Source organism: Ziziphus jujuba, chromosome 11 (genome assembly GCF_031755915.1).
Source record: "Ziziphus jujuba cultivar Dongzao chromosome 11, ASM3175591v1".
Lineage (NCBI taxonomy): Eukaryota > Viridiplantae > Streptophyta > Magnoliopsida > Rosales > Rhamnaceae > Ziziphus > Ziziphus jujuba.
The window spans coordinates 19,990,078-20,014,385 of NC_083389.1; the positions used below are offsets into that span (position 1 = coordinate 19,990,078).

The 24,308-nt window shown below is 30.2% G+C and overlaps 1 protein-coding gene across 1 annotated transcript; it reads right to left on the reverse strand.

Moving 5' to 3' along the window:
- Positions 1-12,698: 12,698 nt before the first annotated feature.
- Positions 12,699-15,711, reverse strand: LOC107433037 (pentatricopeptide repeat-containing protein At2g20710, mitochondrial). Its single transcript, XM_060813042.1, has 2 exons — positions 15,188-15,711; positions 12,699-14,056 (listed from the first exon to the last, which is right to left on the reverse strand). The coding sequence occupies exons 1-2, from the start codon at positions 15,455-15,457 to the stop codon at positions 12,830-12,832; spliced, it is 1,497 nt and encodes a 498-aa protein (XP_060669025.1). The 5' UTR covers positions 15,458-15,711; the 3' UTR covers positions 12,699-12,829.
- Between the last annotated feature and the right edge of the window lie 8,597 nt (positions 15,712-24,308).

A 24,308-nucleotide genomic window follows, 5' to 3' on the forward strand; every position in this document is an offset into this window, starting at 1 on the left:
TTTCTTTTTCCCATTTATTTTGTTAGCTTCATCTTAGAAAGAGCTTGATTTTATGTTTCTCTCAGTATTGTCTTTATCTATTCTGTACAAAATAATCATATTTCTAGTTTACTATGCTCTATTTATTACTCCTCCTGACCTGGTAGGCCTTTTGAATTAGATGAAATCATTTAACTTTGGCGGGTTTGAGTTCTACATGATGAAATTTTATTCTTTATGTCAAATTTGCTCAAAAGGGTCGGATTTGACCCACCTCTCAGGTATTAATTGCTTTGAAATTCTATTTTAGGCGATCTTTTGTCACAAATTTGTCAATTTACTTGTATATTTCTGTCCATAACCAAAATGAATTCCGTCTAGTCATTAAAAAATAAAATTAAGTATATTTGTAGAAGGAGCCATAAATGTTTACCAGTTTGATCAGTTTTATTGTGGATATAGTGAAGGGTTTTCTCTTTTCGTCCCCCAAGCTGCAATTTATGTAACACTACCGTTATTATTCTATTTATAAAAAAGTTTATGATCATATTAAGAGCCTGCCAAATTACTTGAGTAATTTTTATAATAAGTGAAGAAACTTTGGAATGATAGCGTTCTATGAACAATTACATATATATAGAATAAGACACACATATAAAAGGAAACTAATAAAGACTAATCCCTAATTATGTGCAAGTGAATAAAGGTTTTTCATTTCCAACTTGCAAGTAATTGTTTGAAATAGATGACTTGCAAGGCCCTTGGTTAGTACATCTGTAAGTTGTCCATTTGTACAAATGGTGTGCATATAAGTCCATTGTCCAACTTCTCCTTAATGAAATGTCTATCCACTTCGATACGTTTGGTCTGATCATGCTGCACTGGATTATGAGCTATATTAGTAGCTGATTTGTTGTCATGATCTAGCTTTATTGTTTCTTCCCATTTGATCCCAAAGTCTAGGAGTATGATCTTTAGCCATAACAATTCACAAATTCCATGTGCCATAATCTTCAGCTTCTACACTAGATCTAGCCATCACATTCTGCTTCTTATTATGTAACTAGGTTTCCTCTAATGGATGTACTATAACCTGATGTAGACCTACGATTTACAATTGATCCTGTCCAATCTCCATCAGTATATGTTTCTATATCTAGTCTTTTGTTCTTCCCAAATAATATACCCTTTCTAAGCGTAGACTTCAAATAACGAAGAATTTTATAGATTTGCCTCCATATGTGGTTCTTTTGGTGCATGCATAAATTGGTTGACTACACTTATAGCATAAGCTATATCTCGCCGGGTACATGACAAATAGATTAATTTTCCTACTAATCTTTGATACATTCCTTTATCAACTATAGCATATTCTTTAGCTTCGAAAGGGCTTTTTTCGCTTGTTTAGTAAGGTCATGCTTTTCATTTTGATAGGAGTAGGTGCTTGCTGGGGCAGGTTTTGCTCAATTGGAGTATCAAATGGTTTGCATCCAACCATTCTAGTTTCCTTGAGAAGATCAAGTATATACTTCTATTGTGAGATTAAAATTCCATCCTTTGAGCAAGCCACTTGAATTCCAAGGAAATACTTTGGCCTTCCAAAATCTTTTATCTCAAACTCTTCTTCTACGAGCTTCTTCAGTTAATCTATTTCTTCTAAATCATTTCTAGTGATTATAATATCATATACATATACAATCAATGCTATCACCTTTCTTGTAGTTGGATGTTTGATGAAAAGGATATGATCTCCTTGACTCTGTTGATACTTCATTTCTAACATAGCTTTTGTAAACCTTCCAAACCATGCTCTAAGAGATTGTTTAAGACCATACAATGTCTTTTCCAACTTATGAACTATGTTGCCATCAACACACTTTTCTAGTCTAGAAGGTACTTCCTTGCATACTTCTTGCTCCAAGTCCCCACGTAAAAATGCATTTTGACATCAAATTGCTGTAAAGGTCAATCATAGAAGCAAAAGATAAAAAGACATGAATAGTGTTCATTTTTAACATTGGAGCAAAAGTTTCCTGATAGTCTATCGCATAAGTTTGAGTATATCCTTTAGCTACAAGTCTCTCTCAAGTGTACCATCTGCCTTGTATTTTACAGTAAATAACCACCTATATCCAACGGTCTTTTTCCCTTTAGGCAATTCCACCAATTCCTAGGTTTTATTTTTATCAAGAGCTCTCATCTCCTCATCCATGGCAAGTCTCCAACTTTTATACGTTAAGCCTTTTGAAATGGGATTCAAATAAGTGAGAAAAGCTTTACGAGTAGGTAATAATTTGTTAAATGAAATAAAATTGGAGATGGGATGTTGAGTGCATTTTCTCGTTCCTTTCCTAAAAGCTATTAGCAATCTCAAATTACTAGAAATATTTTCATAATTGAATTTTTCATCATTTTTAGATAAAGTTTCAAGTCGTTTACCTGCCATAGGTTCGACATCATGGACATGCAAGGGTTCTAGGCTAATCTGCTTCCTCCCTAAATAAACCTTTAGTGTAAAAGATTGATCATTGCATACCTCCTTTTCACTAAGATTGCAATCTGGTTTGGGCTGAGGATCATTGCATACCTCTACTATACCAAAATGGTAAACTAATGACACTAATTATGTGACTCTATACAAAAACTGCATTTCCTTAAAAAAAAAACTGCGACACTGAGCATAAAGCATTAGCTAAAATGCTAAAATTAGACGATGCTTTTACAATACAGGCATAATAACAACAATATGTGACTCTTTTTTTGCCATTGTTTTCTCTTTGAATAAAAAACATTAGCTGATGCTTTTATAAATAAAGCATCACTAAAAAAAAAAAAATTGATATTGGATGACGCTTTTGTGAAGAAAGCACCAGCTATTATAATTTTTTTTAAAAATTTATTCTAATTTTATTTGATTTTATTAATATAAAGAAGACTAACTATATCAAAGAAGAAAAACTATATTAAGTAGAAATGTACACAAAAATAAATAAACAATTTAATTAATTGATTTTGTTTTCAATGTTAATGTGATTAGTAAGTAAATTAAAAAAAAAAGTTGATATTAGACGACGCTTTTTATTACAAAAGCGGCGGTTATTATATTTTTGCTCAAAATTTATTCTAATGTTATTTAATTTTGAGAAGTATAAAGAACACTAAATATATTTGTTACAATTTTAGCAACACTAACATTCAACAAATTAATTAATAAAACAGATAAAAAACACAGAATTCATGAGGTTTGATTCATGATTGAATCTACGTCCTTGGAGCTCCACAAGGAGTTCAATGCACTATAACTGAATGTGTTTTACAGATTATATATAGTTCTCTTTCTTTGTTTTAGAAGCTAATCTAAAACCCATATACCATACCCAAGAATCCCCTTTTACAACCTTTCTCACCTCACAACTCTCACACAAGAGAATTCTAAAGAGAAAAACCTTAAAGAGAAAGAGAAAGAGAACTTCAATTATACTACACCAAAGAAAACGGTTGCTGCAGAAATGTTGTTGTAGAACTCTATTGTTGTTAGGATTCTTGGAAAACCTTTACGTGACTATGCCAACTTCTCTCTAAACCACCAAGCAAAAACTCACACTTTTGTTTAATGATATAAGGTGAACCGACGTAGTTTTGATGACAACAACTGTGCAGCAAAAATAACCTCAAGCTTGACTTCTTTGAATCATATAACCAACAATCTCCACCTTGATTCAAATAAGTCAAGCAATATAAAGCCCATTGAACTTCCTTTGCTTCTTAGCTCACTTTCTTCATTATCAACTTGTATCAACCTTGAGCAAACTTTTGTAAAAGTCAAGCTTGCTTAGAGGTAACACCTTAGTTCTCATATCTGTAGGATTATTTTCTATGGATATCTTTTCCAACTTTACCAAACCTTCCTCAACCACATCTCTATTAAAATGATATTTAATATCAATATGCTTAGTCTTCTCATGAAAAACTGGATTATTACAAAGTTGAATAGAACTTCGACTATCTGAATAAACCATTGCCTTTTGTTCTAACAACTTTAACTCTTCTAACATGCCTTTCAACCAAAGTGCTTCCTTTATAGCTGCTGTTGTTGCAACATATTGAGCCTCAGTTGTGGAGAGAGCTGAGACTGTAATTGTGATTTCCAACTAACACAAATGTCACGCACAGTAAATCTATAAGCTGAAGTAGATCTTCTTCTATCTTTATCTCCTCCATAATCAGCATCTACATAGCCTCAAAGTACCACACCATCTTTGCAATGATTAAATACTAAACCAAAATTTGAAGTTCCTTTTAAATACCTTAACATCCACTTTATAGCTTCCCAATGTTCTCTTCCTGGATTAGCCATATACCTACTCAAAACACTAAGCGCATGAGCCAAATCCTGTCTACAACAAATCATGATGTACATGATAGTACTAACTACACTGGAGTATGGAACGTAAGCCATTGTCTCTTTTTCTTCTTCAATGTTAGGACAAAGCTTTGCAGATAACTTGTAGTGATTTGACAAAGGAACACTTGCTGATCTCTATTCTGAAATTAAAAAGATAGAAAGGATTTTCCGAATATAATATTCCTGATTCAAGAATAACACTTCTTTCCTCTGTTTCCTTTAATACTCATTCTCAAAATCTTCTTTGCAGGTCCAAGCTCCTTCATATCAAATTTAGCTTTCAAAGCTTCCTTAACTTGATTGATATTCTCTAAACTTTGACCGGCAAGCAACATGTCATCCACATATAGAAGTAGATAAATTGAAAAATTAATATTTTTACATTTGTAATACAAACAACTATCATAACTACTTCTCTTAAAACCAATTCTAATTACATAGGTATCAAACCTCTTGTACAATTGCTTAGGAGATTGTTTCAACCCATATAATGACCTTTTTAATAGGCAAACCAGCTGCTGTTTTGAATTCTTCACCTCAAAACCCTTAGGTTGTTTCATATATATTGTCTCATCTAATTCTCCATGTGAAAAAGCCGTCTTAACATCTAGCTGCTCTAATTCCCAATTGAAATGAGCGACCAAAGATAGTATTTCTCTAATAGTTGTATACTTTACCATAGGAGAAAAGATTTCCTTGTAATCTATACTTTTTTACTTGTGTGAATCCCTTGGCCACAAATCTAGCTTTAAATCTTATAGGTTCTAAATCTGTCATACCTTCTTTCACCTTGAATATCCATTTATAATCTACCAACTTCTGACTTTTTGGTTTGGGAACTAAAATCTATGTTTGATTCTTATGTAGAGATTCAACTCCTCTAACATGGCATTTTGCCACTACTTAGCTTGTTTACCTTTTATTGCCTCATTATATAACTGTGGTTCATTTTTTGAAAGATCCTGATATGAAACCAAAGCAAACATATTATAATCAGAAGGATTAAATTTGATTGGGGTTCTTACCACCCTTCATTCTCTATCTCTAGCAAGTTGGTAACGTTGTAATGGATTATACTGCTGTGAGATGACAGATCTTTGATTTTGTTGAGGTGTTGTCTCCCCTTGAGGTACATCTACTTCTTCCAGTGGTTGTACTTGCTGAAATTCACCCATTTCACCTGCTGGCTGTTGAGTTTCTTTACTTCTTGGCTGGTTATAAGGCTCCACTTCAAACTGTACAGTATTTCTTGTAGTTGTTTTACTAGAATCTGCAACTTGGTCATTCAAACAAGACATTATATCTTCATTAAACAAAACATCTCTACTAATAATTGTTTTATAGCTTTTTTAGTCTCTAACCCATAGTTTATATCCTTTAAATCCCTTATAATAGCATAGAAAAATACATTTAAAAGATCTAGGATCAAATTTTCCATTATTATGATGTACATAAGCTGCACATCCAAAAACTTTCAGTTTTGTATAGTCTGCAGGGTAACCACTTCACTTTTCTTTTAGATTTTTCGACTCAATAGTTGTTGAAGGGCATCTATTAATTAAATATGCTGCTGTCATAATAGCCTTACCCCAAAAAAAGCTTTGATTAACCAGAACTAGTAAGCATACATCGAACATTTTCTAATAAGGTTCTATTCATCCTCTCAGCAACACCATTTTGTTAAGGAAAATATGGAACTGTTTAAAAATTATCAAATTCATAATTGCAAAACTCAAGACCATTAGCAGTTCTTAGAACTTTGAGTTTCTTGCTGGTTAGGTTTTGTACTAAAGCATGCCAAATTTTAAATTTTGTAAAACTTCACTTTTATGCTTTAAAAGAAAAACCCAAACTTTTCTAGAGAAATCATCAACAATAGATAAAAAATATCTATTACCTCCATGAGTTAGTGTTATTGAAGGTCCCCACAAATCTACATGTGCATAATCTAAGATTGAGGTTGATTTGTGTGAGTCTAGCTTGAAACTCAACTTATGTTACTTCCCCAAAACGCAATACTCATAGAATCTTACTTTACTGATCTTATTTGTTCAGTACTTGAAGCATTTTTTCACTAATGTGCCCCAATCTTCTATGCCATAGTTGTGTTTCATCATGATTTTTTGAACTTGCTACTGCAATAGACCCTATTACTGTCTGCCCTTGAAGAACATATAGTCCATTCCTCTTGATACCTTTCATAACTATCACAACTCCCTTTGAAATCTTCATTTGTCCATTTTCAAATTTGCAAGAGTATCTAGCTTCATCTAATACCCCAATAGAAATCAAATTTCTTTGCAAATCTAGTACGTACCTCACATTACTCAATATTCTAACCACTTCATCTGCCATTTTGATTGAGATATTGCCTATACCAACTACATTGCAAGCCATATTGTTTCCCAATCGAACCTGTCCACCACTAATCCTTTTGTAGTTCCTAAACCAATACTTTCTTGGACACATGTGAAAAGTGGAGCCTGAGTCTAGTATCCATTCTTGACTTGCTTGATCAATTGATACAGCAAGAACATCACCAATTTCACTCTCATTGCTTGCCAAAGCAGCATCTCCATCTTCCTAAGATCTTTCTCTATTTTCTCTGCTTTCTTTGTTCTTACTTTTATAACAATCTTTGATAAAATGGCCTCTTTTTGACAATAGAAGCATCTTTTTCCTCCTGTTCCGGACTTAGATATACTCTTCCCCCTAGATTTGGTTCTCCAATTATTGTTATACTTTCCAAAGTCTCTACTACCTTGCCTGCCTCTAGTAATAAGTCCTTCTCCATGTATATTTTCGTGTTTTTCAATTTTCATCTCTAATTCCTTGGATCTTAAAGAACTTATTACAATTTCAGTAGTTAGAACCTTTCTCCCATATTTAATTACATTCTTTACTACTTCTTAGCGTTCAGAAATTGAATTTAGCAAAATCACAACTTGGTGCTCATCTGAAAACTTCTCATTACAATTTGCTACATCTAAGCACAAAATATTTAACTCATCTAGATCCTTAGAAGGATTCATCTTGAATCCAAAAACATTTTCTCGAAGATATATTTTGTTGGGAAAAGATTTTCTAGAATATAATTGTTCTAATATTTTCCAAAGAGCAAAGGTAGTATTTAAATCATTTACCTTTCTTAGAACACTATCTACAAGATGGAGGATTATGGTGCTATAAACTATCTCATCCATATCGTTCTTTTGTGATTCAATCAGTTCTAGAGGGAAAGAATTGTCCAATGCTTTTGCAACTCTTTATTGGACTAGAATAGCTTTCACCTTTTGCCTCCAGAGAAGAAAATCCCTTTTGCCATTGAATACTTCAAGTTCCACCTTTAAACCCATAAAGTTGCTTCTTGGGAATTTTATCAAACACCTTATAGGCAGGAGTTAATGCCTTTAATCCTTAAATGTGTTAAAAAGCTCTGATACCACTGTTACAATTTCAACAACACTAACATTCAAGAAATTAACTAATAAAACAGATAAAAAGTACATAGAATTTACGAGGTCCGATTCAAGATTGAATCTATGTCCTCGGAGCTCCACAAGGAGTTGAATGCACTATAATTGAATGTGTTTTACAGATTATATTTAGTTTTCTTTCTTTGTTTTAGAAGCTAATCTAAAACTCATATACCATATCCAAGAATCGCCTTTTACAACCTTTCTCATCTCACAACTCTCACCCAAAAGAATTCTAAAGAGAAAAACCTTAAAGAGAAAGAGAAAGCGAATTTAGATTTTACTACACCAAAAAAAATAGTTGCTGCAGAAATGTTGCTGCAGAACTCTATTGCTATTAGGATTCTTGGCAAGCCTTTATGTGACTATACCAACTTCTCTCTAAACCACCAAGCCAAAACTCACAGTTTTGTTTAATGATATATGGCAAAACGATGTAGTTTTGATGACAGCAACTGTGCAGCAAAAATAACCTCAAATTTGACTTCTTTGAATCATATAACCAACAATATTAATTAGAAGTGCACATCAAAATAAATAAACAATTTAATTAATTGATTTGTGTTTCATTAATGTTAATGTTGTTAATTTGTAAATTAAAAAATGTATTAAAAATAAATTTACTAAGGTTTGGCCGAAGTTTTTTAATTGAAAAGCATCGGTTATTTATATTTTTAATTTATTTTTTTCAAAGAATATCAACATGTCCTATGATTTAAAGTAATTTACAATAAAACATAAGATTAAAAAAAAGAAAAAAAAAGAAACAGACATTAGCCTCTAAGTTTCAAAATCATAAAGTTTGAAAATTTGTTCTAAATTTAAATACCATAGGTTGTATAAAAATAGTAAATATATCAATTAGAAATATACACAAAAAATACTCTTTTAAGTAATTAATTTTTGTATCAAATAAAGTGATTAATTTGTATATTGCAAAATTTGGGTGACGCTTTTAAGGACAAAAGCATCGTCTATTAGGTTTTTTTTTTTTTTTTTTCAAAATATATTCTCATTTTATTTAATTTTGAGAAGTAAAAAATGATTAATTATATTAATTCGAAGTGTACACCAAAATAAATAAACTATTTAATTAATTGATTTGTGCTTCATTAATGTTGATGTTATTAATATGTAAATTAAAAGAATATGTAAAAAATTTAGTTAAATAAGGTTTGGGCTACGATTTTTGATTGAAAAGCATCACCTATTTGTATTTTTATAATTTATTATTTTTAAAGAAAATCAACATGTACTATAATTTAAAATAATTTACATTAAGACATAAGATAAAAACAAACAGCCTCTAAATCTTACTTTCTTATAGTTTTTTTTTTAAAATTTTTTTTAAAGAAAATAATTTATTGAATGGTGAAGATGTGAACCATTTGATTATCATAAGGAGATGAATTAAATAAACTTTGATGGCATTGTAGATTGTGGTCTATACAATATAGAAAGCATGCCGTTTATATGATTAATCTATATATTTAATAGATAGTTAAGTTAAAAATTACTCTTTAATGATATATTCTATAAATTAATGAAATGTAAATTATTTGACCTTGTAAAAATAAAAATTATTTTTAAAAGATTTTTTTATAATAATTGTATTATTAAAGACTTGAAAATTATTTAAAAAACTTTTTTATGTTAAATTAGGTGGTCATGAGTGCTCTTTTGAGTTTTCACATGTTTTTGATATTTTGTGGAATGAATAAGATTTGAAATATTTAAATCTGGATTATTTGTAAACGAATTAAAATATTAAATTATTATTGTATGTATTTGTGAAATTTCATTATTTTTTCACGCTTCCACGTTGTATCATCTAATTTGTAGTGCTTTAAATTTGAAAGCCCCAAATGCGATTTGGCCAAGTTAAAGGGTAAATTGAAATTAACCTCTTTTTTATTTTATTTTTGGTGAATTTATTTTATTTTATCTTTTAGCAAAGGAATAAGAGAATTTCATATAAACAATCGACACTTTATGGTCACAGTCACATTGACATGTCGTCTGTCTTTTCCTCTCACCCTCCTAATTTCATCCCAGAATCATAATCTGAACAACCAAAATGCACATCCCATCCTGCAATTGCAAATCATCAGCTCAATTGCTCTCTCTTTCAGCACTTCTCCTGCAAATCACCGTAGTATAATTGTTAAAAAACAAAACAAAAACAATAACAAAAAACAAAAAAACAAAAGTTATTTGGCCAATTGATTTTGAAATAGTTTTTTGTTTTATAAAATAAAAAACTGTTTGCAAAACAAAAATAAACTTATTTTACCATCAATTTTAAAATTTTTTTTTTAAAAATAAATTAAAAAAATTAGAAAATATTAAAATAATATTTTCTGTTATCTATTTTTCAGTTTTAAAAGCTGTTTTTAAATACCATTGATCAAACATTTTTTATTTTTATGAAATAAATAAAAATAATTTTTTATTTTTTATTTTTAAAATAATATTTTCAACTGAAAATAGAAAATATGGCCAAATAGGATTTTAAAATACAACTCCATTTTTATTTATAAAAAGATGAAAATTGTTTAACTGAGATTTAAAAGTTAAAGAAATGCATGTCAAAAACCAAACCGAAACAAAATGTAATTTTTTTTAACGTGATTGTTCATGTGGAATTATAGTATTTGATTTTTACTTATTTATAAATTCAAACATATGATACTTTTTTTTTATTTTTTTTTATTTTTTGATGAAACATACGATTTTATGTATATTAATATTTGTATTAAATGTAAAGAAATATACCTTTTTCATAGGAAAAATATAATAACTGTTTTCAGGATTTGGAGGTTATCACAATCCATTATTGCTATCTAAACTATCCCCAAGGATGGACATGGTTCAGTTAATTATTAGGATTCAAAACTTCCAATCCGGTTAAAAATTAAAAAATATTAAAGGCTATTTGAAAACATTTATGTTTTTTATTTTCTCCGTGTAATTTTTCCATTCGTATTTCAAGGAAATTCCACAACATTTAAAAGAAAAATGGTCACTGCCTCTTGTCTTGCATATTTATTTTCATTAACTCTTATCCCTGGTCTTCTGTAGCGGAGCAGTGTCAAAAAAACAAAACAATAACAAATTGGTTTAAAAATGTAGGCTCTATGTTTTTTTTTTTTTTTTTTTTTTTTTTTTTGGGGTGAAAACAAAGGCATTTATATTGGTTTGTCTACAACACTAGTTTAAAATATTTTTAGAATTAGATTAGTAGTAAAGCTTAGTTTGGGATTGATTTTTGAGCTCTAAAATTGATTATCAAAAAATTTAACATCATTTTAAATGTTTGGTAAAATTTAAAAATTTTGATTTTACGAAAATCTACAATCTCTGTTAGCTGTTTTAAAAAAGCATCGAAAGATTGGCTATTAAGATTTTAATTTTAACTTATCTAATAATTCATAATTAAAATTTCAATTTTAATCTTTATTAAAAAAAATTAATATCATATTTATCATAAATTTATTGATATTCTATTGAACAACCAGATATGATTAACATTTTCTATTCTTTATTATTTTTTTTTCTATTTACTATTATTTTTTATTAACATTTACAATGGTTGTGATAAAAAAATTGCGTTAAATATTTAATAATAACATATAATACTGCAGTTTAAAAAGATAGACAATTAATATTATACTTTTTAATCATTATATATGTAAAAGTAATTATATACTATTATTTATTAAAATTAGTATCATACATCAATTATGAAATAATAGTCTATTAACAACTTTATTGATTGCTTTTGCAGTTTGACTGACTATTTTTTAGCACAATTAAAGTTAACAGAAGCGACAACAATATTGAACTAAGCTTAAAATTACTGAAAATACACTTTTAAATTCTTGATTCAACTAAGCGTGAAAGAATTTTCTTTCTTTATTTCCTTTTAGCCGATATGATAAGGAATCGAGAAATAATCTTAATCTTATTTTTGGTGCAACAACCGATGCAATTGAAAAATCTCTGGATCCACAAATTTATCCTACCGATAACCTCTACCTGTAGGATAAAATTATTCCACTTTAGCAGAAACTTACCCTCGGTTTTAGTTTTTTATTTTTATTTTTTAACCTTACGTTGTTATTTTTCTTTTTCTATGTTCTCGGTTTTTTTATTTTTAGTTTCTATATTCAGTTTTTCTTCTTTGTTGTTTTGTCTTGTTTCTTTTTTTTTTTTTTCCTCTTTTAATCTTATTTCTGTTTCCACAAGTGCTTTCCCCCCCCCCCCTCCTTTTTCTGTTTTTGTTTGGTTCATTTTTGTTTTTTCCTCTCACGTTTGAGTTTTATTTTCTTTTTTTCTTTTTAGCAATATAACAATAATATTTAAGATTTTTTTTGGATATTCAAAATAATATATGCAATTTGGATAATTAATATCAATAATATAATAAGTACATTATATAAACTTTTTTTAAAAAAATTATTAGTCAAAGAAATAATTTAAATTAAATCACTTAGATTAATTTAAAAATCAATAAGTTATTGAAAATTCATATTAATTTTATTAATCACTATAAAAAGAATAATTCAATCCTGTTGACACCAAACAAAAGACTGGATTAATTCTTAGCCCATTAAATACCAATTAAGTCATATATCCTGCATACCAAACAGAACGTAGTCCATAATATATTGTCATGCCTGGAGGAAATCCCCTTTTCCTCTCCCTTTAGTTTAAAATATATTGTAATTCTTAAGATTATAATTCCTAAGGTGAGAGAGCATCGTCACTTCCTTTAAATCACACAATTCCGATAAAAATCAAGCAATCAGATTGTAAAATGTAAATGTTATCACTGCTGAAGGCAAGAGCAGATTTTCAAGATATTGTTACCACCCAAAAGACACATAATAGCAGAAACAATCTTATCAAGAACATGAGGAATTATGTACCACCAAAAAAAAGAAACAAAGAAAAAGAATATTTGGAATTATGCAGAGTGATGAGAATTTTCTTCATCTGCATCCCTAGAATTATTTAAAATTCCTAATAGCGACAATGGTGACTTTGATTCCCCATCTTTAATATAATCCAACAATCTCTCATGAATATCCTCGGATACAAAACCCTTATCCCTTAATAGTCTAATAATTTCTTCTGCTCTCTCCAAATCTCCTTTTCCTTTCAAGTAATCCAGAGAAGCAGCCAAATGGGACTTGCTCGGCCTCCAAAAGGAGGATGACATGGCAACAGAAATTTCTTGTTTTGTAGCTTCAATGGCCTTCTGCGTTTGGTTATGTTTAAAATACCCCGATGCCAAACAACGCCATATCTTTGCATCTGGTTTTCCCCCCTTCTCCATCACCCGGCGTAAAAGGCGTTCGGCCTTTTCCAAATGCCCTTTTCTGCAACAAGCACTAATTAAGAACTTTGGGATGCGAACATCGTAGCTTAACTTCCTGGATTCCCACTCCTCAAAGATTTTCTCAGCGCTTTCAATGTCATCAAACTTCAAAAGCGAGGTTATCACGCTTATATATCCCTGATTATACACTTTATGATGCTTATTGTAAAGTTCCCATAATCTTAATACCTCATCTTTCTTCCCTATTGTAGCGTATTGTGTGAGAATGTATTCAAAGGCTGCAGACTTTCTCGTAGCAGTTAATATCAGTTCTTCTGATTTCTTTAACATTGACAAAGCTTTATCCACAAGCCCAGCTTTTATACATCTGTTTGCTGCAGCTGAATAAGCATACCAATCCACAACTTCTGGGTCAGTTTCCATCCTCGTCAGAATCTCATCAATTCCCTCCACATCCGAATTAGCTGCATGTGCACTGATCTGAGTGGCATACGTACTTCCATCATGGCCAATGCCCTTCTCTTCCATCTCATGCAAGAGATTCTCCAATTTTTCATAACCTCCTGTTTTATAATACAGATGAAGCAAAATGTTATATGTCAGTATCGATGTTGCTAACCCCATATCCTTCATCTGCTGCATAAGGGCCTCTGCTTTCTCCACTAGTTCCGCACGAGCATAACAATTCAGGAGAGAGTTGTAAACCTCGAGGTATTTTAATTGTGTCGGAATGATGTTAAAATAATTCTCAGCTTGCTGTATGCCATGAACTCTGGCAATCAGGTCCAACCGAATGGCAACATCATCGTATGTAAGCTGGTAGCGTCTTTTGTCTTTCATCCACATAGATATCTTTGAACCAAAAGAATCTAGTCAGAACCAGGCTTCAGGTAAACAAGCTGAACAAGATAAATAAATTTCTAAAAGCCTTGGCAAATCCAGAACTTTATGAGTCAGAATGCTTTATTTGGTACTATGTCAAGCCCAATAATTCATACAATTCTCTAAATGATTTCACAAGAAGGAAAAAAAAAAAAAAAAAAAAAAAAAAAAAATCCAAACCAGTTCATAAGATAAGATTGGTTCATTGATACTACCTAAGGATCAATTCCATAAGGAATTTCATGATTTAAACAATCTAATCATAATTAACATTCACATAAATGGCTTTACTTTATGGAAATTTGAAAATCGGTTTAATTATGGCACATTGGCATTATGGTTTCAGTCACAAAAAGCAGAGCCTCACAAGATATTTGAATTATTCAAATGACTGCGCACTTTGTGCAATTAAGTGTCTTATGTGAGGCGTATAGGATGAGTGTTGTACAATTTGCCTTACCAATCTGCTTACCCAATGGAAGTTTCCATGTAAAATACTACTCTGTATATCCTATATATGCTTTTAACTACAAGTTCGCAACTGAACTAATATTCTTCATTTTTTTTTTTTTTTAATACATAACTAAACTACGATTCCGAGTGCCATAATATTTACATAGTTGATCAGGAAAATCTCAAGACTAACAACATCTCCATGAATTTCCATCTAATCCTACTCTCACAGTCTCACCCATGCTCATTCCTCACTCTACTACCGTATGAACCTAACTCTGATTGCCCTAGAAAGTCAGCATCCAATCTTTAGAAATAAAATTGTACATGGAAGATCATTGCAAACCTAAAAGGTTCTATGATACCGAAAACACCAATTTCAAAATTTTCTAGTAGCAGATTTACATGCTCTCTCTAGGTCACGGTATCCTATGAAAAATTTTCTTTAACAAGTTCATAACTTTGAGGGCTAAAATAAAAATTTAAAAAAAAAAAAAAAAAAGGAAACTTTAAAGACCCATTAAGTTGTAAAATGAAGTAAGATAACAAATACTAATACTACTAATAATAATAATAATAAATGAAAGACATTAATCTTCCCACAATTTCAAGGCAATCAAACAGAGTGGAGAGATAAGAGGGGGGTACCTCAAGAGCGTGGTTATAGCGTCTGTAATACCTGAGCTCCTTGATGATATCGAGGAGACCAGTACTTTCAACATATGGGCCATCCTCTACCCACTTATCGAGAATGGGAACGACGGAGACCTTTGGATTTCCGATTGGGGAAATCTTACCGTACAGAACTTGCACTGGCTCTTTCCAGGAACTTCTTGGGGATGTTGAGTAGTAGCTCAACAAGCTTCTCGGTGAACGAAAATGGCTGCTGAAGAAATTCTTCAGGTTGAAAACCTTCATCGTCTTCTTCTTCGACGAGCTCTCCCCACGACGACGTTTTTCAACGCATTTCTATTTTTGGCTGTCCCAAATCTCAGGGACGCCGAGTCCTTTTTTATTTCAACTTCATCCATTTTTATGCAATTTTTTTTTTTTAATAATTTTAATCTATTTTATCATTTCGTATTAACCTTTATTAACAACAATTTGTATACAACTTTTGAATGAGAGATATAATATAATCCAACTTATCATTATTTATACAAGGGTATAAATTTGATTTCATTACCACAATACCTTTTGATGTGTTCGAGGACAAAATAAAAAAAAGCAAATATAAGCTCATCACTGTTTCCTAAATTACTTGGATAATCCAAAGTATGCTTATGATTGTACTGAACAGCATGTTTTAAATATCTGTTTGTAGCACCAAAGATGTTATTTGCATCATTCACCACCCAAAAAAAAAAAAAACAATAATAAATTAAATTAAATTTTTACCTTGTCCACAATTCTATATTTCTTTCTTGTTTTCTTTAATTTCAATTTCAATTTATTATATTTGAAAAAATTAAATTTGGACTCTTTTTATTTTGTTTTAATTATATTTATACCTTATGTTTTTTAAAACCCATCACTAACTCATATGTGTCTGTTTTTATCCATGAATTTTAATAGTTTTAATATTATAATTATATTTTTATAATATTATTTAATCATAAATTATTATTTTTTAATTTTTATTTGACTTTTAATTATTAAAATTAACAAGTAAAAAGTAACAAATGACTTTATTTTAATACATATAAAAAATAAAAAGTCAGGTTAATGTAAATTTTTCAAAAATGTAAGATCTAAATGTACTTACAATAAAATTCAATAAGTATAATTGGAATTTATCATGTTATATTTTATTCTAATTATTATTATTTGTTTTTTACAAAAACTATATGTTTATTTTTTAAAAATAATGTTAGCATCACCAATAAATTTACCAACATATTTATCAAGTAATGATTATATTAACTCCTATTGAATTAAATTTGTACCGTCAGATCCCATTTGATCCCATTTGGTGGGTAAAATAAAGATTGAAATTAAAATAAAATTGTCTTAATCCTTTTTTTTTTTTTTCCTTCTCTTATGGCATCATTGTTTTTTCCATTTTTTTTAATATACTTTTTCGGTTTGATTTTATTTTTAATCTTTTCGTTTTTTTCCCCTCTTTCTTATCTTTCATTTATTTATTTTTTTTCTTTTGGACATTTTTAAAAATTGTTTCTGGTATATATTCTTTTTTCCAAGAGTAACAGTTCTCTCTCTCTCTCTCTCTCTCTCTCTCTCTCTCTCTCTCTCTCTCTCTTTTGATGGATGTTTAAATTGATATACACAATTTTGCTAATTCATATTAATGGTTTTATAAATTAACTATATAAGTTTTTTTTTAACAAATAATTATATAAAGAACTAATCTATTTTCATAATGCACTTAACTAATTTATATTATATTATTTAATTTAAAAATCAATAAATTATACGATAATTTATATTTATTTTAAAAATAATTATATAAAAAATTAATTCTGTCTTATTGATACCAAACATAAAACTGGATTAATATTTATCCAATAAAATCCCAATTTTAATCTCAATCCTTATCTTAATTCAGTTATATCTTATATTTCAAATGGTCCTTAAGATTTATCTATCCAAATTTAAATTATACTAATATTTTTTAACCTATTCATAAAACAAAGAAAGCTCATTACTTGTAGACATTTTGGTTAATGCCTATTGCATTACTCTTTTGGAAAACAAAACGCAAAAACCTAAATTGAAACAAATTGGACTAAGTTACATTATTATATTGGCAAGATGACATTGTTATATTGGTAAGGTGAACATAATCATAAACAATAATGTTATGGATATAAAAAATTTAACCAAAATTATAACCCAAATGACATGGCACTCCACCTAATAATGCCACATCATTAATAAAATTCCCAATTAATTAATTAATTAATTAATTAATTTTTATTTTTAGGTTTTATATTTGTACTAAAACATGATCTACACAAAAAAGAAAAAAAAAAAAAGAAAATCGCCATCTGCAGTTTCTCCTTCAAGCCACGATCGCCTACTTGCCCATCATAGCTCTTTTCTTCCTTGGATGATGGGGAAGAAAAAAAAGTCAAATAATAAGAATTTATTTTGGGGTTTATCTCAATCTTTTTTCAGGTAATGCTCCATAAATTGAAAACACATTTCAAGTTTTTTTCTGCTTTTTTGTTTCCTTTTGAAAAAGGGAAAAATCAGCAACAAAAAAAAGGTAATGAAATTGCTGTTAGTGTTTGGCTACGAATTCAAGAAAAGCATGACATAATAAGCCAAAAAGAAAAGCCAAATAATAAGAATTCTCCATCACAGTTAACATAGTGTTTCGGTATCACAGAAAGTTCAACAAGATCTTTTGGCATCTAGTGTAAGGAAACTACCAGGAAGCAACCATCGCAAGCAACGTAAGAGTAATAGGCTTATGCTATTTTTATCAAATTACGTGGTGTAACTTATGCTATATTAATTTGAATATCCTAATTATCTGCAACATTTGTTCTTGTATGCTTCATTGTCCAAAATAATTTTATATGTTCTTTTAAGAAGTTTCCAACATGACATAGAGTGCTCTTGTTATGATGCCATATAACTTAAAATTTATATATATGTGTATATATATATATATGCATATATATAATGGGGGATGATTGGGGTGATGGGAACGGTTGGAAACCAAAAATAATTTCTATTCCAGTTTAAAGAGTTTAAGTTGCAGCATCAAAACTTGTAACGTTCTGCTACATTACCTAACAAAATGTAGCTGGACTTTGTACTTTACATATGTTATCTACTGTACATCTTCTCTCTATTTTTTGCAAACTAGCTAGCCAATATGATTGGCATATTGTCCTTTGAAAAATTACTGATTGTTGGTTGTACATATGCAATTGATGCTCTTCCTCATCTCTGTAGTAATGTGATACTGTATTCATCACATATTTATGAATTTTCAACATTTTGTCAACCTTTTTCCCTGTAACTCAATCCTTTCACACACACTATTGTTTAATTATTGTTATTATTATAATTATTATTATTTTCATATGGGGGATGAGAGAAAATAATATTCTTTGTTTGTTGATTATACTTGATGAGGAATGAGACTCTGATAAGGAATTTGGCATGTTTGTGTTCCAAAAAAGTATATTTTAAAACGGTGGAGGAAGGATGTAAAAAGATGTCATGCTAAAGTGAGAATAAATTATGTTGATTGGAGTGCCAAACCTGAAACATATCGATTTGATAAGATGTGCAACTCATTTTCTGAGGTTGTAGATTTGGCAACTGATAGTGGTGATAAGTCTAACATGGTGATGGAGGTGATTCGCAATTTGAAAATGAAATTGATATTGAATGATAAGCATTCTCAGACAATATGTGGCAAGGAGAATCGTGTTGCAAATAAAAATAGAAAGGTTCTTACTCCACTGGTTGTTCAAAGTAAAGGTCGTCCTCTATTTCAAATAACGCAATCTAAAGCTGAGCTAATTTTTTGAAAAAGAAAAGAAAAGAAAATGCGATCAGAAATAGATGGTAGCACAATAACAAAAGTATGAAATAAAATGTCAGTAATTACTATGTTTTAGAAATATTTGGCTATTGATGTTTTATTATTTATTATTTCTAATGTTCTTTTTTGTTTCATTGAAATCGAACAGATTAACATGTGACTCAAATTCTATTGTCGATATTAAAAAAAGCTTATGCATTTGGAACACAAAAGAATGTTATATCAAAGATATAAATTGGTATAGTATAACTATATGAATTTTGTTACATAAACATACTCATATATGTCATTGCTTAACTAATTTAAGTAATTATTTTGATATTTCTTGCTATAAGGTAAATAGGACATTGAATTTTGGAGCTAATGAAACTTTTCGGATGGACTTAATGAGTTTTATAGTTCTTCTTCTCAAGTTCATGGCCAAGATATTGGAATGAATGGCCAAACTAATTTTATGCCTACTTTAGAGAACCATTTACAGGTATTTTATACTTCATTTCATTACCATGAGTTTGTGGTTATGAAATGTGTTTATTTTTTATATACAAATATTTTATATTGTCTTGTTATCAAATATCATTATCTAATACTATGAATTAACTTTCAATTTATATAGGGTGACAAAAATTTGGGCAATGAAGATGGGAGCAACAACTAGGTGGCTGCATAGGTTACATTCTTTTAGACTTATGTTGTCTAGTACTTTTTGTCGTATTGAAAAGGTGGTAGAGTTAGTTTCAGAATCTAGAAATAAGAACAAAAGCCTTATTTAAAATAAATTTTCATCTGAGAAGGCTTTTGATATTCTGAATTTGTTAGATGGTGTTTCTTTGTTGGAGGATATTATTGAAATTGATTATTTTCAAGCTATCAGTTCAAGTCTAAGCAAAACGCATTATTCAAGAATTTTTTCTGCTGCACTCTATTAAGCAACTTCTTTAATATTTTTCTTATTTTTCATATATATTCTTTCGTAGAGATTTATATGTGGTGACTCACAATTGATAGTTTTTGTTCTAAGATAGAAGAGAGTCTTTGATGGCTACATAATTCTCTTGCAATGATGTGACAAACTTTGCTTGTTAATTTTTATGAGGTTTTATCCAAAAATATATATATTAAAAAAAAGTTTGGAACTTTGAAGCTTGTTTGGATCATTTTTGTGCATACTTGGAAATTTTTAAATCTCAACTTTTTATAAGAAAAATGTCTAGAAAACCAAAGATGGAAGAAAATCTATAAAACTTTCGAAGTTGTATTACTAAATTAATTAGAAAGCTTACAAAGGATGCTGATGTTTTTGACCATCTATACAGAACTGGTTGAGAGTTAACAACCTCAAAAATAAACTTCTAACAACCTAAAACAAGCTTAATAACCAAGCTAACAAAATTTTAAAATTGTTGAACCTTTCTACTAATTTCTCTTCCGCTGTCTTAATTATGTCTCTATCCCAATGATGATCAGTGTTTGGTGATGGTAACTCTACTAATGCAATCTCATTAGCAAGATCCTTTAGTTCAGCAAAAACCTTGCTGTCCCTGAAGTAGTAATGATGCCTAGAATTACATTCACTTTGATTCCTTACTGCTGCAGAAAATCCATCTCCTCCCCACCTCTTCCAAACACTAGTGGATCCTCTCCTTCCAGTGAAAAAATATCGATGTCGATGGAAATGTCGAAGATATGATTTTACGGAAATATCGATGGAAATGTCGATATCGATGAAAATATCGATAAAGTTACGAAAACTGTAAATTTTTAATTTAGAAATACAAATTTTTATATATGAGATAATTAAAATAATAAAATGATATAAAAATACAATAATTAGAATACAATAATCATAAAATATTCTATAAATATTACAAATTATTTATAAGTGAATAAAATATAAAGTTAATTAGCACCAAAATATAGAAAATTTAAAAGATAATAGTAAGATACAAGAAATTCTCAAATATAATCCCTAATACATTATTAATACCAAAAAGAATTCCTTGATTCTTCAAATTGATGATCATATCTTGATGTTTTATGTGTATAACAATAGGCATTCCAACTCATCATATTAGAGAAATTTTCTATGTAATTGTGGATGTGCCAAGTATATCTTTCTCTATCAATCCCAACCAATTGTCGAAGTGGAGGGTAATTTGGATTTATCCAATAAGGAGTATAACATTCATTTTGAGACATGGGATGATTGAAGATATCAACATTGTAATCACTGTGAGGATTATGTGATCTCATTTGACCAATTGGATACACAATTGGAATCTCAGAATTTCCATATTGAGAACTAACTTGTGAATTTAAACTCATTGCATCCAAAGAGTTAGAAATATAATCTTCATCATGTTGATTTATCATGGAGATGCCATAGTGCATTCTTGAACCAATGCCTGCTGTTCAAGCCCCATGATCAAAATCCTGTGTTGCATGTGTATATTGATCTTCACCAGTAAATGAGCTTAATGGTTGTTGGCTTGGTTCTCAATATTATGTTCCACTCCTCCACCTATATTATATCTTCCTCTATTGCCACCATAACCATTACCTCCATCATCATCATCATCATCATCATCGTCAACGACATCATCATCATCTTCATCCTCATATTCATTTGGTTGAGAATAACCGCCACCAAATGTTTCTACACGAGGACTAAATCGTCTAGTTGAAGGCCTTGTCACTACTTCAAACGAATAATTTCCTTCACTATCACTGCTCATAACTTCTTCAGCAATAACATTGTCAACATTTATCCCTAATTGTGAAGCATGCATTGTGACTCGAGGACCTGGATTGCCTTCATCATCATCTAAGTGTGAATTCTTAACCCATTGGATAATATGATTATCTTCATCTTCACCAGGGTCAACTCCAATTTCAAGAAGATCCAAATAATCTGACTCTAATTGCGGTTGATTTGTTAATTCCATATCACGGGTCCGCAATTTTATATTATAGTAGCAAAAAACCAATTTCTAAAGTTTTTCATATGCGAGCCTATTTCGTTGTTTTGTGTGTATTAAAGCGAAGGGGCTTCAATTACACTTGCATGCGGATGATGATACAGTTTGTGACAAAATACGCGTTGCCAATTTTCAAAGTGTTGGAGTGCTATTACCATACATTGTCCACCATTCAGCTGTATATTCAACATTATAAATCAAAATATATTAAATTTTAATAAATTTTTAAATATTAATAAAAATTTTAATATTTCGCACATGATTTTTTATAATAATTAATTGAAATGCACATACCAGGTATCATTTCCGCTCTAGCGGCAATTGCTGCACGATCACTAAACCCTTTTCGTGCATCTCTAAAGCATATTATCTATATGTAATGATGAAAAAATTATAAAAAACGTTATTAATATGTTAGTTAAAAAAAATTAATAAACAAAATCTTACTTCATTTCCAAATTGAGATATACGATTCGAATTTGGATCTAATGCTGCAAAGACATCATGAACAACTTGTATAAGATCTGAATCAGTGCTAATTCCTTCTTTATATTGGAATTGTGGATTCAAAAAGTATGCTACAAAATAATAATAAAAATTAAATCTAATATATAAATTATAAGACAAAATAATAATTATTAATAAGTAATTGACATAAAATTACCAGCCATATGGAGAGGATGAGAAAGTGTATTATTCCATCGAGTATCTATGATGTTCATAACCCGCTGAGTTCCTCTTTGGTTGTTGATTGCATATCTCATTTTTTGAAAACAATTATACAATATTGGCATCGTAGGTATGAACTCAGCATCAACAATTCGCAAAATATTATATAATGGTTCATATAAATTAACAACATGAGTAATAGAATCCTAAAAATAATTATCAAGGATAAGTTTCTCCACTTCTTTACATGCTTTTGTTCTACTCAATTGATGCTCAGCCCATTCATCGCTGGTAAAGATTTGTTTTAGAGAAACTTTCTTTTTAAGGAGACTATTTAAAGCAATATAGTTTGTTTTAAGGAGACTATTTAAAGCAATATAGTTTGTTTTAAGGAGACTATTTAAAGCAATATAGTTTGTTGCAAACCTTGTTGCTCCTTGTCAAACGATGTCTCCTTTACACATATCTCGCATTAAAGAAAGTAACCAATTATAATTATAAATATAATTGGTTATTATTCTTGCACGCTGAATGATCCTTGCAATGCTTTCATGCTTTCCAATATCTTTAAATATAAGATCAATATAGTGTGCAGCACATGGTGTCCAATACAAGTTGTACTATATCATCAATTTCTTACCAGCCTTTATGAATGCGAAACCATTATCTGTGACTACTTGCACAACATTGTTCTTTCCCACTTCATGGATAACATTCTCCAAAAGTTTATATATATACTTATAGTTTTTGATTTTATCTGAAGCATCAACTAACTTACGAAACACCGATGACCCTTTACAATAGACCATAAAATTCAATATTTACAGCTTAGTTGCTCTTATCCATCCATCACACATAATTGTACAACCATATGTCTTCCAGCTTTCTTTGAACTTTTCAATATGCTGTTGCATCTCTTTATACTCCATGTCTAGATATTTTTCCTTAATTTCATATGGAGATGGAATCTGAACTCCCATAACTGTTTGTTGAGTATCAACTGTAACACCCCAACCCAAACCACATCGGAATTCGTGCATGTTGACCGATGTGACCGTTCACCGAGTGGGTCAAAAGTTGACTTTTTGTTCCAGTTGAAATTTCTAGTTGAACATGGTACCGTGGCGAAGTGCATGATGCCCCGAGTTCGTAGACTAGTAGCACGTCGAAAACGGAGCTACGGTTTGAAAGTTATGGGCAAAACAAGTCGAAGTGCAAACTGTCCAAAAGGTGCTGGGAGTTGACTTTTTATTGTTGTATAATTTTGTTTTGACTTTTGTATCGTTGTAAAGTACTCGTCGATACGAGTTCATAGACTAGCGGCACGCTTAAATTGGACATCTGGTTAAAAAGTTATTAACGTGTGAAGTTCGCTGGATACCGTAATATTTTATTATATCTGGCTTAAGTGCACAGTAACGCCACATGTCGACACCTGATTGGTCCACGTGGGTGAACAGTGTCACCCACGGTGGCTTTTATTTGGCAAAAATGATGGGGAGGAGAGAGAAGAGAGAGAGAGGAAAGAGAAAGGGAAAGAGAGAAACGATCGACCACCGGAGTTGTCAAATTTTCCGGCCGATTCTTGCTACACGCA